A 17441-nucleotide genomic window follows, 5' to 3' on the forward strand; every position below is an offset into this window, starting at 1 on the left:
TCTTCCAAAGGTCTTGAGTTCAATTCCCAGCAACCATATGGTGGCTCACAACCATCTGTAATGAGATCTGGTGCCCTCTCTGGCCTGCAGGCACACATGTAGGCAGATATTGAATGCATAATAAATGAATAAATATTTTTTTAAAAAAAATCAACAAAAACAACCTTCCTGTAAAGATCAGGAAGAGATATTTTTATTAGACTTCAGACTAAAATGTAAAACCCAGGCCATTAAGTAGATACCTAGGTAATAAAAGAGAAAACAAATTTCTAAAAGCTTCTTAATGTTGAGAAGATTAAAAGACCATAATCGCCAAGTGAGCAGTGCTTTGTTGTTTGTAATTTTTTTTTAAAGCTAGACATTTATTACTTAAAAAAGGGAGATATAGACAAACATAAAACAAAGACACACACACACACATGCGAGAGAGAGAGAGAGAGAGAGAGAGAGAGAGAGAGAAGATCTGTTGTTTGTAATTTTTTGAGACAGGGTCTTGCTGCATATCTTCAGCTGGCCTGGAATTTGCTAGAGACCAAGTTGTCTGGTCTTGGACTCATAGAAATCTGCTAGCCTCTGTCTCCTGTGCTGGAGTTAAAAGTATGTACTACCGTGCCTGGTGGAGAACACAGTTTTTCTTGTGCTTTCGGTCGTGAGACCAGCCTTTAGCAGCCGAGCCGTTTCTCCAGCACAGAGCACAGTTTTCCGAGTAGGATTCTGTTACTGAGAATGGGATTCCTTTGCTGCTCTTCTCTCACTGTTACCAAAGCTGGCCTTGAGCTCCCGCTCCTCCAGCTGCCGCTCAAGGGCTGAGATTGCAGGTCTTGCCATAGTTCCTGGCGCAAAGGTTTGCTCGTAAAAGTAGTCATAGTGAGACTAGGGGTGGGATGCATATTTAGTGGTGCAAGGGCCCTGGGGCTTCAATCCCCAGAACCACAAAATAAAAATGAACATTTGTGTTTTTGGAATATAAGTAGCAGACAGATGTCAGCCAATCCCAGTCTGTCTAATCCTAGGCCTCTCATTTTGGTCCTAGCTCTGTTTTTATCATCCTGATGAATTTTTGTGACTTCTAAGATAGTGTTCTTGTTCTCTTTATGTAGCAGTCTGTTCTTGTTGTGTGGTGTCGGTCTCAGACAGCTTGCTCTGGGCACCTCTCGCTGTCCACTCTGTAGCCTTTCTCTGTCATGCTGGTCCACTGGCTTGTGCAGGACGGATAGTGTTCATTAGTGGATTAGTGTGAGGAATTAGTGATAATTACCTTCTTAGTCATGGGTGTTTTCCTGGGAGGGGCCCCCTGGAATAACAAAACAAGGTGGCCTCCTGGTGTCTCACTTGGACACCCCCCCATCTGTTCTGAAGGTCAGTGTCCCCTGCTTCCTTTCTGTCAAGGCAGCATTTAGAGAGGAGCCTGAGAAGGTGACTGCTCTGGGTTTTACAGAGGTCGTGATTGGGCATGTTCAGAGTGGTATGGGCACAGTCTTTATTTATTTGTTTATTCTGTCATTTATTTATGGTTGCTGGATGGTGGTGCACGCCTTTAATCTCAACACCGGGGAGGCAGAGACAGAGGCAGATGGATCTTTGAGTTTGAGGCCAGTCTGGTTTACAAGAGCCAAGTTCTAAGACAGCTAGGGCTGTTACACAGAGAGACCCTGTCTTGAAAAACCAAAAAAAAAAAAAAGGTCATGGCAGGCCAGCTGGTGTCAGGTGCTGAGTCATGAGTGTGTGGGACTGCACTCCTACTCTGGGCGCTTTCTGAGTTTTTGGCACAGGTGAAAGACAGAAGTAGTTTGCGATAAGGAGTTTGGAAACCAGGAAGGATTAAACTTTATTTGTTGTAGGTCAGTGAAGCAACACTTTATAAAATTGCCCCTTTTATGGACAAAGAGAGATTGCATGTATTGGCCTTTTGATTTGGTTCAACCTGGAATTAGTAAGACGGTGACTGCCCTCCCCCATAGGATGGTTTAACTTAGTGAATTTTCAGCTTTATGATGGCACAGAAGATACCCACACATTTGTTCCCAAGAAGTTTTCACTTTCAGTATGTGGAGTTCAGTAGATTATACAGAATGCTGCTGCTGAGTTAGGGTTAGGTGGTGCTGTCTGATGGGGCTGATGGTGGTGTTCTGAACACAGGGCAGACACAGCCACACAGGGGGTTAGCTGGGCCAAGTACATTTTGACTTAATTTATTATGGATTTATTGAGGACTTAATTCACATAGGGCCAGGAACATCTGCATTTTTATTACATTTCGTTTATTGGTCTGAGGATATCTATACCTATCAATCTATTTATTTAGATAGATATATCTAAATATATATGTGTATATAGATAGAGAGATAGTATCACACTAATCAGCCAGTTAAATAGCTATTCTTATTTGCAAGCCATTCTGTAATATTCAGCTGTAAGGGCCTTTTTTTCATGTTATTTTTGTTTTGTTTTTTTGAGACAGGGTTTCTCTGTGTAGCCCTGGCCACTACTCTGTGTAGTTCCAGGAACTCACTCTGTAGACCAGGCTGGCCTTGAACTCAGAGATCTGCCTGCCTTTGCCTCCTGAGTGCTGGGATTAAAGGCGCCCCACCACTGCCTGGCTGTAAGGACCATTTACCAATAACAATTTTAACTTCTCCTTTCCTGGATGAGGAAGTTTAACTGTGAGGCAATTAAGACAAGCTTGTTTATGAACACACATTGCTTTGTTGCAAGTTGATGACTTAAGTTTCAGAGTCTGCTGGCCTGGGCAGCTCTAGAATGAGCACTTAGACACAGATATAGTCTTCACCTGGGCACACCTGGACATGCCCCTGCCTCTGTAAAGGTCTTGCTGCTGTGGACAAGTGCTGAAACAGCATGGCAGAGCAGGCTTGTTCTTGTCCTGCCGCCAGCACCGAGGGCCCTGGGTCCTCTCTGGTAGATGTAGTCCTGCGTGTCTGCCTTCTACCTGTGTGGCTTTGGCACTTGAAGCTGCAGACTGGCCAGACTTCTGAAGTAACATCCATCAGTTGATTGCTCGGAGTTGGCTGGAAATGGGACGCGGGCTCCCTGTGTGCTCCCACTGCCCTGAGCAGTGGAGCGATGTTGGCCGGTTCACTGTGTGACCCTTTTGCATGCAGTCTTCTTGGAATTGGCCAACAGCTTCTGGGTGCTGTTGCTCTTTAAGCTTTCTAAAAACTGTAAACAACTTCAGTAAGCCTTGCAGAAGGAAGCTGTGGTTTCTGGTCTTCCTGTGCGCTCGTGTTTTCTCAGAGGGAGGGCTTAGCTTCTGACCGTATTTTTCAACCAGCTCAGAAGGGCTAGGAAATAACGGCAACTGTCGGTCGAAGGGGAGGAACCAGGATTCCTCCAAAGGAACTTCCCTGAGTGTCCCAGGAGATTTCCCATGGAGAACGAGGTAGGTTCATACCCAGTGTGAAAAACAAACATCCGTGCTGCTTCCAGGATGTGCTTGCACACCGGGACCCTGACCTGCTCTGGGATGCTGGGTGCAGTTCATTCACCAACTTCCCTGGGCTGAGGCTGGAAGACGTGTGCTGGAGGAGAGCGGTGGCAAGGTTTGGGCCTGCGTGTGAGGAGCTGGCTTGTTGAGCTGAGGTCCAGGCTGTTGCACTCACTCGCATTAAGGAATGAGAGTTTTATGTCTTCTAGGGAAATACTTTGCTGTGGACTTCCAGGCCATTGAATTCTAAGATCACAGTTGAAACGTGGTGGGAAAAGATTGAGAAAGTGAGGGAACTCAGACGTTGGAAAGGTTGGAAAGACGTGTGCCTGGAGTTTATCCATGAGTGCATAGCAGAACGAGGCCGCCAGCACGGACCCAGGCCTACCCCAGCATGGCCCTCTGTGGGTTTATCAGTAGAGCAAAAGGGTAGAGTAGGCAGAGATCCCTTTTGATCCCATTCCTCGTGTACATGGGAGTCCTGAGGTAGGGATGTATGCTGGGCATGTTGTGCCCATTGTCTTGGTCCATATGCCGAGGTTCTTTTTCCATTCATAGGGACTGGAGTACTTTTCCCTTCCCTTTCCCAGGGTCTCACATACAGCCTTTCCCAGGCTGGTATTAGTTGAGGATGACCTTGAACTTGTGGTCTTCTGCCTCCATCTCCAGAGTGCTGTGATGGTAGACTTGTGCCGCCTCACCTGTTTTTTATGACGTGCTGGGGATTTAACCAAGGGCTTTGAGTGGTTGAGCTACATTCTCAGGCCTTAATTTTCTCAAGGCGGGGGTGGGGGTGGGGAGAGCGATCTGTCCCAGGTGTTGCAGAGCGCTTGAAGCTGGCTGTCGTCTGTGAGGCCTGGTCAGTAGAAGGAGCTCCTTGTTTTTTGGGGTTTTGGGGGCAAGCGTTCACTGTGTAGTCCTGGCTGGCCTGGAACTCACAGAGGTCTCCTACCTCCAAAGTGTTGGGATTAAAGGCCTGTGCCAGGCTCCTACTAGGAATTTTGTTTGTTTGGTTTTTGGTTTTTCAAGACAGGGTTTCTCTGTATAGTTTTGGAGCTTGGAACTCACTCTATAGATCAGACTGGTCTTGAACTCACAGAGATCTGCTTGCTTCTGCTGGGATTAAGGGCATTTGCCAACACTGCCCGGCAGGAGTTTGTATAAGATGGAGCCTGGGCAGGATGAGGTGTGGGAGGAGTGACAGATGGGATCAGCTCCTGCTGCTCTCCCTGCCTACCCAGAAGCCCCTTCCCAGACGCTCACATTGACCTCTGAGCCTCTTGACTCTTCTGGCCCCACATCTCTCCCAGGCCTGCTCCGACTGTCTGTCTTCCGGTTAGATTAGGGGAGGGGACAGTACCTTCACTTTCGCTGTACAGTCCTGTTGTGTGTCATGTGACAAGCATACATAGGGCCTTTTGCTTTGGGCATTAAGGTAGTCTGCCCCCCCCCCCCGACAGTTTCTCTGTGTCTCAGCCCTGGCTATCCTGGAACTCACTCTGTAGACCAGGCTGGCCTCGAACTCACAGAGATCGACCTGCCTTAACGTCCCGAGTGCTGGGATTAAAGCCATGCACCACCACTGCCCGAGGAGGTAGTGTTAGGATAAGATGAAACCTACCAAATAGTTGATAGTGAAGATTAAATCACAAGTGCTTGCAAAATTGTTGGCACATCTTTGTACCTTCATTTGCTCCTTCTGGATTGGGCTTGCTAGCACTTTGTCCAGATAATGTGCTGAGCTTAGGATTTCATACTGAACCCAGTTAAAATATGTGGCTGTATTATTTATTTTCGTCCTCAAAGAAAGAGCTCACTTCCCAGGAGTCTTTTCATGGGTCTCTCTCTCTCTCTCTCTCTCTCTCTCTCTCTGTGTGTGTGTGTGTGTGTGTCTATCTGACTGTGTGTCTGTGTCCATGCCATGGTGCATGTGGAGGGCAGAGTTACTACATGAGATCAGAGTGAGTTAGTTTCAGAGATCTGTGTAATTTTGAGATAGGATCTCCCTATGTACCCCAGGCAGGCATCAAACTCAAAAATCCTCTTGCTTCCAAGTGCCAGTGTCACAAGCTGTACCAACATCATGGGGTGTGCTGCCATGGTTCTCTGGGTAGCTGTGATGGTTCTGTGGTGGTGGTTTTTAGGTTTCTAACCACGTCCTCCCTCCCACACACACATACCTTTTTTTCTTTCTGTGGCACTAGAGATTAAAACGGTTTCGTGTTTGCTAGTGAGGTAATTACTGTGCTGCTGAGCTACAAGCCTATTCTCGCTTCTAACTTGAACTATTTTTGGCCTAAGATGGCCAATAGTGAAAAAATATTGTCAGGATCCAAGGAGCTTTTTCAGGGAGAATCTAGAAACTTTGTGCAATGTGTCAGGAACTTGATTCCTGTGTTCTGTGTTCCTTTTCCCAGCTGTGTGTCTTGGACCCTGGCTTGCCCCTTCAGCCCTGAGGACCCAGTTTCTACAGGAAAGACTTGGTCTGGAAGTCTTGCCCTGTGCTGGGATTCCACTCACCTTGCCGCTCTGCTGGGTCCAGCACCCAGTGAATGAATAATGGCAGTTGCTAAATCTGCCTTTTAATCTCTGTGTTGTGAGTCACAACAAATTAATGACTCTGATCATTTGGGGATCTTGACTCCATACATCACAATATTAATTATTTGTCTGTTTGTTTATTTATTTGGTTTTTTTTATTTTTTTTTTGAGACAGGTTTCCTCTATGTAGTCCAGTCTGTCCTGGAATTTAGTGTGTAGAGTAGGCTGGCCTTGAACTCACAAAGATTCTCCTGTCTCTGTGCCACCAGGCACAGACCATTTCCTTTTTAGACAGAATTTCCTTTTACTGTCCATGTTAAGAGCTGGTGTGGTGGCTCTCCCCTGTAATCGCAGTGCTCAGAAGTCTGAAGCAGGAAAGTTGGTATAATTCTGTTCTAAGCCAGCCTGAGCTACAGAATAAACCGTCTTGAAAAGAAACCAACTGAAAATAGACTAATAAACAAGCCGGTGAAAAACAAAAAGCAGCTTCATATCTGAGATGCACGCTCCCCTCTTTTTCCTGTGTAGTACTAGGGATGGAACCTAGTGGTTCTCTCGTGCTAGGCAGGGGCAAGGTGTTTTATTTTGAGATCCAGTCTGACGTTGATCTTGCGTTCTTTCCGATCTATCTTCCTGCCTCAGCATCACACTCCTCCTCCTTGTTCAGAAGCGTCTTTATTTCTGGGATGTCTGAATGCTGTCCTCCCATCCTGCCGTCGTATCTGAGAGCTGAGGCCGCACTGACACGTTGACCAGCCCTCTCAGAGCGTCAGTCACTCTTTATTGTCATGTCCCAGTGACGCCTGCAGAGGAACTTCTCAGTCTCCGTTCTACATTGTAAGAACGAATTACAATCATTTGAGGCATTGGAGAAAAAGAAGAGCTTGTAGTACTTGTATCCAGGCTCAACTCTAGGGTCTACCTTCACACGGTGTTGTTGCTGTCTGCACGGCTGGGTTGAAGGTGAATGCTTGAAACTGATGGCAGTGCTCAGCCCGGTGTCTATCTAGACCTTTCCCTGTGCTGAAGTTCTATACATAAGAGATGAGCACTATATATTATTGTATAATAATTGTAACACTGTCCTGCAGTAAGCGTATTTCAAACTTACGAATTGTTAATTTCTGGAGTTTTCCATCTAATACTTAGCAATCAAGGTTGACTGTGGGTAACTGAAATCTAGGAAAGTGAGGCCGTGGATGGAGAGCGGGGGCGGTCATTGCAATCCGCGGTGTCTGTGCTTCGGTAGACCTGAAGGCCCAAGTCCAAGAGGCACTGGAGTTGCCTCCACATGACTCAGGCTTGGAATTTAGGGATGGTGCTTTCTTTGGCTAGTCTGTGAGTGGACCAAGGGTGACATTGCTTCCATTCAGCTCTCCTTGTTCCTTACTGCTTAAGGTAGCACAAAACAGGGTGGTTTAACATCACAGTAGGTCTTCAGCATCTGCTCAGCTGCTGCTGTTTTTGCTATCAGTTTAGTTTCTCTTGCTCTGCCTCTGTCCTGATTTTCTGCTTCACTATAGCCCTCTTGAGGGCAGAGACTATTCTGTCCACAGCCGCCTTGGATTCCTAATCTGGTAGGCGCATAAAAATAAAGGGTCTGCATTGGGATTTATTATTTATTGAAGCCTGTACTGGTTACTTACAGGCCACATACTGGATGCTGGCGGTCACACAAGCTGCCAGAGGCAGGGCTGGGCACGCAGCTCAGTGGTAGGGCACTTGGCTGGGCATGTGCAGAACTGAAAGAATGGACTCTGAGACAGTGAGAGGCATATTTAGGGGCATCGGGCTGGCCTCATTTCTTTGCCTTGTAGAGTTCTAGCCAGTGTCGCCTCATTATAATCTGTCTTTTGGGCTGGGATTACAAGACACACCCAGGGTTCTTGCCAACACAGATTCTGTTTGATGAGCTGTGTATCGCTGTTAGAGTCACAGTGACAGTGGCCTGTGGCCTGTTGATTTGGTGAAAGTTTCTTGGTTAGAGGTTGATCTTGGCAAACTTCTAGTTTCACAGTTGGTTTCCTGTTGCTTCCATGTGTAATTTAGTACTGAGCTGGACTAACAGACAGCTTCTGGAAGCCCAGACTGACAGCTGAGCTGCCTGTGTATGAGAGCCAGCCTTCGGTCACTGTCCGCTACAAGGCTGCAGGGGGAGTGGGTGGGGACCGACACTCTCCCCTGTCCAAAGTGGCTGTGGCTGTGGTTGGTGCTTCTGGAGGGTCAGGTTTATGGACCATGAACAACACATGGATGTTTAAGAACTCAGGAAGAAGGGGGCTGGAGAGATGGCTCAGCGGTTAAGAGCATTGCCTGCTCTTCCAAAGGTCCTGAGTTCAATTCCCAGCAACCACATGGTGGCTCACAACCATCTGTAATGAAGCCTGGTGTCCTCTTCTGGCCTGCAGACAGAATACTGTATACATAATAAACAAATAAATAAATATTAAAAAAATTAAAAAAAAAAAGAACTCAGGAAGAAGAAGCAGTCAGGTATACAGGCTTGGTATAATTGGAGCACCGTCTGGTCAGAGGTGGTGCCATGGTGTAGAAATCACAGCTCTCTTCACCAGGGAGATGAACATGACTTGTACATTGTTCATATGTGTCACTAAGTTTGGGGGGTCATCTCTAGTTCACTGTCAGGTTGTCTGATGAGTCTCAAATGACCATTTCCCACTGTTCTCCCGTACGATCTCTACACTGAGGTCATCCTGTCCAAGTGCCCCTGCCCTGTCCACCTCTTGTCTAAACTCACCCTGGGCCAGAAAGAAAGGTTGTGGGAGCTTGAGGAGAACGAAACAGAAGGGTCCCAACGATGGCCTGTTTTACTTATCTCAGAGACTCTTCTAGAAGTACGTTCTGTCCTCTCTGGTGTTTGTCATCTTCTGCGGATCTCGATTCTCTTGACTTTTTGTGTGTTTACATCTTTTCGTAGTTTAGGAGTGGGCAGCAATAGGCAGCAGTTCTTCATCCTGCTCAAGGATGTACTGTTATGAAATATATATTTTTTTTCAACGAAGGGGCATGGGGTATAGCTCACATGATATAGTCCCTGCTCAGCATGAGCAAAGCCCTGGGTTCTGTTTTTAGCACTGCAGAAAAACAAAAAAGGGCGTGTGGTGCAAACCTGTAACCCTAGCACTCCTGCTAGGGAGCTGGAGACGGGATGTACGCACAGAGTTCTCAGCTGTACAGTGAGTTGGAAACCAGCCTGAGCTGCAGGAGACCCTGTCTCAAAAGCAACTGAAGTTCTGTGCTCATCACGGAGTTCCAGCTGTTATAGTTCCTAGCATCTTATTTCACCCTTCACCATGTGGCTGCTGCGTGTGGGGTGTGTGTGTGTATGTGTGTGTGTGTGTGTGTGTAGTCAATGAGAATCAGCTCATATGAGTGGAAATACTTTATACGCTCTGGACCACAGTCTTACTCTACCTTGGGTGCCCGGATGCAGAGGTTTGTAGACGCTGGCCCCACTTTATTACTCAGTCTGTGGTCTGAAGCTTTGATGCCAGGCTCTAAAGAACGTTTGAAGAGGAGATGGGTTGTCAAGTAAGACTTATTTTATTTACAATGTATCAGACCATCCCTGGGCTTTCTACAGCTTGCTCACAAACTGCTCATGATGACTCCCGGAGGCTCATTTTAGAGATAGTAGAGCTCAGCTGTCTTGTGTGGGAAGCAGGGCCGCTCAGACCACGTGACAGCAGGTGAGGGTTGAGCCTTCAGAGTCCTGAGTTGGCGGGAGCTTGTGGGGAGAGTGGGCATGGTGGCAGTGAGTGCGCAGCTCTAGCACCAGGGCTGTTTTGACTGCTGAGTGGGCTTCCTGGATCTGTGTCCATTTCAGTGGATCAGTGGAATAAAACCCAGACGTCAAAGGGTCAAGGATGCGAAGCCAAGGGGCAGGGAAGCTGTTCGTGGCAGGAGGCAGCAGGCACAGGAAGGGTGTCAGGGTGGTTTTCAGAGGCTGGGGCTGGGTGAATCTTGTTTGCCTGTTGGTTTCTCGCCCAGTGCTAGAGAGCCGAGCCTGAAAGTGAGGCTGGGGAGCAGCCCCCATGCAGGGTCTCCTGAGAGGGAGCCTTGGACCATGGGAGTCCTGTCTGATAATTTAGTCTATACATTTTTTGTTTGTTTGGGGAGTAAGAGGAGGTCAGAGCTGAGCCTGTGGTTTCCCAGCTGCTGTCTGCTGCATTGGAGCAAAACCAGCTAGGACGTCCTTTTCTTTCTTGCATTGCTCATGGCTTTGGCTTCTGTGACCTCCTGCAGAGGACACACTGCAGAGCTGGGGACGGCTTCTGTTTGTGGTCGTGGTAGGAAATACTAGGTTTGCTTCCCCTCTCCCTAGCTCACAAGTTCTTTTTGATTACATGTAGGTTTTTGTCTTCAAAGCCCTGGTACTAACCTCACATCCAGCAGGATGTGGGGCTGTGAGTGTAGGTGGCTAGCCCACTCGGAGCCCTAGCAGCGGCTTCGAAGGAGCCGCGCGAGTCCCTAGTCTGGCGTGAACTTCCTAGAGCTCATCTGCCCTTGACTGTGGACACGCCTTTGTGGGTGGCAGCCCTGCCCACTTGCTGTCTTCTGGGGACTGTCCCCTGCCTGTCTTCACGCCAGTGAGAGTTGCCATCTGTGTGTTAGAGGAGCCCGTTTTCATGGCGGCTGTGCTAATCGTTTTGGGCACTTCTGTTTGTTAGTAGGTGCAGCACAAATGTGTGAATAATGAACTCCAATCATTGCCGTTTCTGCCTGCAGCCTGGAATTGTGTCGCCATTTAAACGAGTATTCCTAAAAGGGGAAAAGAGTAGAGATAAGAAAGCCCATGAGAAGGGGACAGAGAGGCGCCCTCTGCACACTGTGGTGTTGTCATTACCTGAGCGCGTCGAGCCAGACAGACTGCTGAGCGACTATATTGAGAAGGAGGTGAAGGTAAGTCATCGTGGGCCACAGGGCACTCCTGCCAAACAAACAGTCCATTGCCAGCTCCACATCAGTACCTTAGCCTGCCTCCTACCCACCTTCTTGCCTCGGGATAATAACTGGAAAACCCCAAAACCAGCCCGTCCTTAACTCTGGTTTCTCATCCTTTGTGGTAGTGTGTTACTTTGTCTCTCGAAGGTCATGAATATTGTATTCTGCCACCAGAAAAGGCTTATAGAACAGGGAAACCATGTCTTCCCCATTTGCGGAAGACAGCTTGTGCTTGTTCTGGGCCCAGATCCTTACCCTGATTGCTTGACGTCTTATGTCTCAGGGAGACCGGTCAAGCTGTGTGATGACCCCTAGAATGGAAATGAATTAATAAAATTATATGAAGCTGTAAGCTCAGAGAGAGCAGGAGGGGCGACAGGCTGTGGGAACCCAGGAATGGAAAGAAGGAAGCCAGTGGAGTTGAGGGAGTCTCGTTAGTGGACCCAGCTGGATTGGGTCCCTGAAGAGGACAGAAGGCTCAGGAGGCTTGCGGGGTGACTAAGTACCCCACCCCAGGATGGATTGTTTAGTCAGCCCCCTCCACACTGGGAAGTGGGGCACCAGGATTGATACCTGGTGCAAACGAAGCAGCTGGGGAAGTTAAGTCAGAGTCTGTTGGGGATGGTGAGAAACAGAACCCCTTTTTATGTTCAGGCATCCAGAATGTCTGTGAACAAGTCTCTCCCGTAAACAGTTTACAGTCAAGGGTGGCTTCCCCTCGATGGGGAAACTGAGGAGTTCCATACTACCCTAGGAGGTGCCCCTCAGTCAGCTAAGGGAAGCCTGCCCAGAACCCAGCTTCAGTCAGCTCTCCAGGGCCCCGTTTCAAACACAGGCAGCAGAGGATGAGTCCACATTTGAGACAAACTTTTAACCTAAACACTGAGCGCAAGAGAATAACCACCAGTGAGAAAACAGTGGCCCGAGAGTAGCGCACCTGTGGGCGTTGTGCGTCGCTTGGTAGTGGGTCCTATTCTGCGAAAAGCATTGTTGGATGGCTTCATCGGTATGAAGATCACAGTGTGGAGGCCTACACATACATTGGTGTATCAGTCACTCATGTGTTTGTGATGTCACTACAAAGTAAATGAGGCTGCTGTTGGGTTTTTGGTTGCTTAGAAAAATTTTTTTAACCGACTAGTATTATATGTGTGGATGTCCTACTTATATATCTGTGCACCACATGGATGCAGTACCCTTAGAGGCCAGGAGAAGGCGTGGGATCTTCTGGAACTGGTGCTGAGAACTGAACTCAGGACCTCTGGAAGAGCAGTCAGTGCTCTTAACCTCTGAGCCATCTCTCCAGCCTGCTTTGCTTCTTTGAGACAATGTCTCACTGTTGTATCTTAGAGTGTCCTTAATTGAGGATCCTCCTTCCTCAGCCTTCCAAGTGACAGGATCACAGATGTGACAGGAGGCCACTCAAAAATGCTAAAAGTATAGCATAGTAAACACACAGGCCAGTAACAGTTATATTGGTTACTTTGCTCCTTGTTTTGACACAATTCTTGATAAAAACAACTTAAGGGAGGCTTTATTTTGGCTTGTTGTTTGAGGGTGCGTCATCCTCACAGGGAAGTCATGGCATCAGTGAGGTAGCTGCTCACGTGGCGTCCACAGTCAGGAAGCAGAGGGAGGTGGATGCTGGTGCTCAGCTCACTGTCTCTTTTCTATTCAGTTCCGGATCCCAGGCTGTGGGATGGTGCTGTGCAGCCTGCAGGTAGGGTCTTCACACATTACCCAGTCTAGAGCCTCCTCACAGACATCCCCATAGTCTGTCTGCTGGGTAATTCTAGTTCTGTCAAGTGACAGTATTAACATCACAGACATTTAGTATGCTTGTCAAATACTATGTGTGCGCTGTATAGCTGTTGTATAGCTATTAATATATTCTGACTCTTTCATGTCACCGTGACGTTAGTATAGCCGCAAAGTTCGCCAGCACTAGGAAAATTGGATGCCTTTATGATTTTAGGGAACCATTGTTACATTGGCTGTCATTGGTCAAATCATCATGCAGCACTTGGCTTGTGTATCACAGTCACAAGAAGACAAGAGGATATATTGTTAATAATATAATAGCAATGATTCTACTTTTGTCTTTTTAAATTAATTTTTATTATTTTTAATTTTGGGGGTATGTGTGTATACACTTGTGTGTGTGGCTGTGTGCTGGTGAATGCAGGGTCTACATGGTTAGAGGCATTGGATCACCCTGGAGCCGCCTGACGTGGGTGCTGGGACTGTCAGTCCTCTGAGAGAATCCAGTGAGACACTGAGAGGCAACCACCTCTGGCCTTTCTACATGTGCGCGCGCGCGCACACACACACACACACACACTCCCTGCACACGCACATGCACACGTGCTTCGACAAATACAAACAAACCACAGTGTCAAGGAGAAAATAGAGAACAGCTGAGTAAATGGAGAGATGTGAAAGAGAAATGTGTGTTGTATCATGTGCTGGAAGGTTCGGCTTAGTTCATGCCAGTTCTCAGGTTCCTGTGCAGGGACCAGCCCTTCAAAGGCATAGACTACACAGGGCGCCCAGTATGAAGCACACACCCAGATGACAGCACAGCTAGTTTCTGCCACAATTCCAGCAGACATCAGATTGGTCAGAAATTGGCCTGCAAAGGCTAGAAAAGAGTGACTAAGACAGTTCTTTATGAGAAAACAAGAGAATAAGGGAGGAGTCAGCTGCCCAGCGTCAGGTCGTGTTGGAGTGTTCCTGCTCCCAAGATGGCAGAGAGCTGCCATGGGCTGGGAAACAACACTGTGAACCTAGAAGTAGCGGGTGCAAGAGCCATTCCGTGGAGGAAGAAGGATCATGTCAGCAGCCATGCAGGAGCAGTTGGGCGGTAGAGACAAAAAGGGACCTTGCTCAACACTTTATACCTTCGCAAAAGTCAACTTAGAGGGGACTGTGGGCTTAAGTGTCCACTTCTAAAACTGGTAAGGGCATTGCAGAGGAACAGAAAACAATTCATGGTGTCAGGTTAGGCAGAGTTCTTAGATGATACCAGATAGAAAAACTGGTCATCCAGACTTTCAAAATGCAAAGACTTCAGTCTGTATATAAGGATAAAATAACAGTAGAATGTTTCCTTGGTGTGCATAGGACCCTGGGGTCTGTCCTCATACCACAAAAGAAAAGATGAGAAGACATACTACAGACAGAAAGGAAAAAAATAACCAAGACTAGTATCTAGAACACCTTCCAGATTCAGTGTTAAAGCAATCCAGCTGGACCATGATAGATGCAAAGACCCTGTAGGGAAGGGCATACGGGAAGTGGTACTTAGGGATGAAAGGAGGCCTGGCAGTCTAACCATCATGTATCAGTTATTAGCTACTCAACACTTGCGTTTCTAAGCCTATTATCCCACTGAGCTGCATGATTTTATTTGTATGAAAATGGTATCTGCATATTCAGAGTAGTTTTTACAGGCACGTGTATGTGTGCCTGTGCGCTTGTGTGTAAGTCAGTGTCGGAAGCACGTGGATCTCCATGAATCAAAGCCAGCCTAATCTATGTAGGAAGTTCCAGGCTACCTCAGGGTACATAGCGACCTTGTCTCCAAAACAAAAAGAAATAAAAGTTTATGTATAGCTGGGTAAGGTGATGTGATTCCAGATGCTTAAGAGAATGAGAGGAGGATCACTTGAGCCCAAGAGTTCAAGGCTCTCCTGGGCAGAGGGGCAAGAAATGGACTGTTGGGGCCTGGAGAGATGGCTCAGTGGTTAAGAGCATTGCGTGCTCTTCCAAAGGTCCTGAGTTCAATTTCCGGCAACCACATGGTGGCTCACAACCATCTGTAATGAGGTCTGGTGCCCTCTTTTGGCATGCAGATGTATACACAGACAGAATATTGTATACAAAATAAATAAATGAATAAATATTTAAAAAAAAGAAATGGACTGTTGGTGATAATATTAATTTAATTTAAAGTAGCAAAAACCAGCTGGTCACTGTGGTACACACCTTTAATCCCAGCACTTGGAAGGCAGACATAGATAGATCCCTGAGCTAGAGACCAGCGTGGTCTACATAGTGAGTTCCAGGACAGCCAGGGAAACCCTGTCTCAAAAAAACAAAAGCCAACTAAATTATTAAATAAATAAGGTAGTAAATAACACAGGCAAGTAAAAAGAAAACAAAAACAAAGAACCAGGCAGTGCATAAGCAAGACTAATTTCTGAGCAGTGTAGCAAGATGTGTAGATGAACCGGGCAGTGGTGGCGCACACCTTTAATCCCAGCGCTTGGGAGGCAGAGGCAGGTGGATCTCTGAATTCTAGGCCAGTCTGGTCTACAGAGTGAGTGCCAGGACAGGCTCCAAAAGCTACACAGAAAAAGCCTGCTCGAAAAAGAAAAAAGAAGAAGATGTGTAGATGGCAGAACTCTGAGAAATGGGTAGATTAAAAGGGGAAGTAGGGACTGGGCATAGTGACTCAGACCTCTAACCCCAGCTCTTGGAAGGCAGAGGTAAGCAGATATGAGTTCGAGGAGACCATCAATGGTCTACATAGTGAGTTTTGGGTCAGCCAGGGCTACATAGTGAGATCCTGTTTCAAAAGGGTTTGTTGGGGGGGCTCATGATGTAATTGAAAACTGGAAGATGTTTTAAAATGATAAGTGAAAACCAGCAGTGTGAACTCATTTTTAAAAATGGCCATGTGCCAGAAGGTAAGCTCTAGCAAGGTTAGTGTGGCTTATAGGATTGTCCTGGTGGTCTTCATATTAGTCTATACACAACTGGGCTTTTTAGTTATGCACATTTGTTACTCTAACAAATATGCCAGTGGCAAGGAAATACCTCCAGTGGCTTTTTAAATTTTGTTTTGAGACAGTATTTCTCTGTAGATTTGGAAGCTATCACATTGTAGACCAGGCTGGCCTCGAACTCACAGAGATCCACCTACCTCTGCTTCCCAAGTGCTGGGATTAAAGGCGTGCGCCACCGCCACCTGGCACCAATGTGATTCTTTAAGGAACTATTTAGGTTTTGAGTGAACACTGATAAAGTGAGTGACCTTAGTGAGTGCTAGGTCCATACAGCAGCCATGTTTACCATCTTCACAGACGTTCTTGCATAACACCCACAAAACTGTCGCCAAATGAGGCGTTTTCCATCCCACGCTGACCTCTGGCTTGTGTTGGTGTGCTGCTCGCTCGTGGGGCATGGGTGTCTGCGTGGACTCCAGGCCTGCGACACGGCTTTCATTTCTGCGTGTCCCACAGGCAGCGGGACTGGCTTTGCGTCACCACTCTGCTCTGCAGTTTCGGGCTGAGATCGGTTTTAGGGGTTCCACATGGGTAACTCACGAGTCAGAGGGCCAGTGTGAGGATTGTGTCCTGTGCTCAGTAAGTGGTGGGTAGCCGGTCACCAGCTCTTCTTTATCCAGGGCACCCTAGAAGATAGACCCATTCTCGCAGTGACTCCCCAACTTCTATATGTTCACACCACATACAGTCTTGTTGGTAGTGTCTGTCTGTCTGTCTCTCTCTTCTTCTTTTTTTTTTTTTTTTTTTTTTGGATTTTTCAAGACATGGTTTCTCTTTAGTTTTTAGTGCCTGTCCTGGAACTAGCTCTTGTAGACCAAGCTGGCCTCGAACTCACAGAGATCCACCTGTCTCTGCCTCCTGAGTGCTGGGATTAAAGGCATGTGCTACCACCACCTGACAAGTGTCTGTCTCTTAAGTGTCATCATCACCTATAACTTTTATTCCATTTAAAGATGGAAGATTATCATTTTCTCAGTTACATGTGCCCAGGTCAACAAAATCCCTTAAGAGCTGGGCAGTAGTGGTGAGTTGCTCCTGCCTGGCTTGTGCAGTTCTTGGCCTGCAGCCTCTCTGTCCTGGGGGCCCAGTTCTGTGTGATCACACCCCACAGTTAGTTTCCCATGCAGAGGCTGACCCTCCCAGAGAGCCTCGGGACACCCATGCTCTTCCCAAATGTCCCAGTGCCATGGTAGTGAGAGTACCTTCAGGCCTCCTGAGGGACTGGTGCATTTCCTGGTGGGGTTTGTGGGTCCTTCCCAGCATGCCCACATTGTAAATACTTTGCTCTGTGGTCATCTGTGAGAATTACCAGCTGGGCGGTGGTGGCGCAGGCCTTTAATTCCATCATTTGGGAGGCAGAGGCAGGCAGATCTCTGTGAATTCGAGGCCAGCATGGTCTACAGAGTGAGTTCCAGGAAGCCAGGACTACACAGAGAAAACCTGTCTCGATTAAACAAACAAACCAAAGGTATTTTTGCTGCTTTATTCCAGGATATTTTTGTTAATTAAACTTTCCCTTTGGCATTTACATACATGTGCGTAATGTATGCTGACCACTCCCATCTTCTTCTGTCCTCCTCTGACTACCTTGTCTGCAGCCCTGTCTTCATCAAACATCTTTTGTTTGTTTGTTTGTTTTGAGACAGGGTTTCTCTGTATAGTCCTGGCTTCTTGGAACTCACTCTGTAGAACAGGCTGGC

General features: G+C 47.2%; 1 protein-coding gene across 6 annotated transcripts in view; it reads left to right on the forward strand.

The window, feature by feature from the left end:
* The window catches only part of Ccm2 (CCM2 scaffold protein), a 58150-nt gene that overhangs the window by 15614 nt on the left and 25095 nt on the right, over positions 1-17441 (forward strand). For 2 of the 6 annotated variants that reach the window (XM_048450089.1, XM_048450094.1), the window contains exon 1: positions 10688-10909. The exons of 1 other annotated variant lie outside the window; for it this stretch is intronic. In XM_048450089.1, coding sequence (XP_048306046.1) covers positions 10703-10909 — 207 coding nt within the window. In that variant the 5' untranslated portion in view covers positions 10688-10702. Of the gene's footprint in view, positions 1-3243; positions 3401-10687; positions 10910-17441 lie in introns of those variants that run through there. 3 more of the 6 variants (XM_048450091.3, XM_048450090.3, XM_048450093.3) reach the window with 3 other exon arrangements.

This window comes from Myodes glareolus, chromosome 8 (assembly GCF_982192425.1).
Source record: "Myodes glareolus chromosome 8, mMyoGla1.1, whole genome shotgun sequence".
NCBI classification, from domain to species: Eukaryota; Metazoa; Chordata; class Mammalia; order Rodentia; family Cricetidae; genus Myodes; species Myodes glareolus.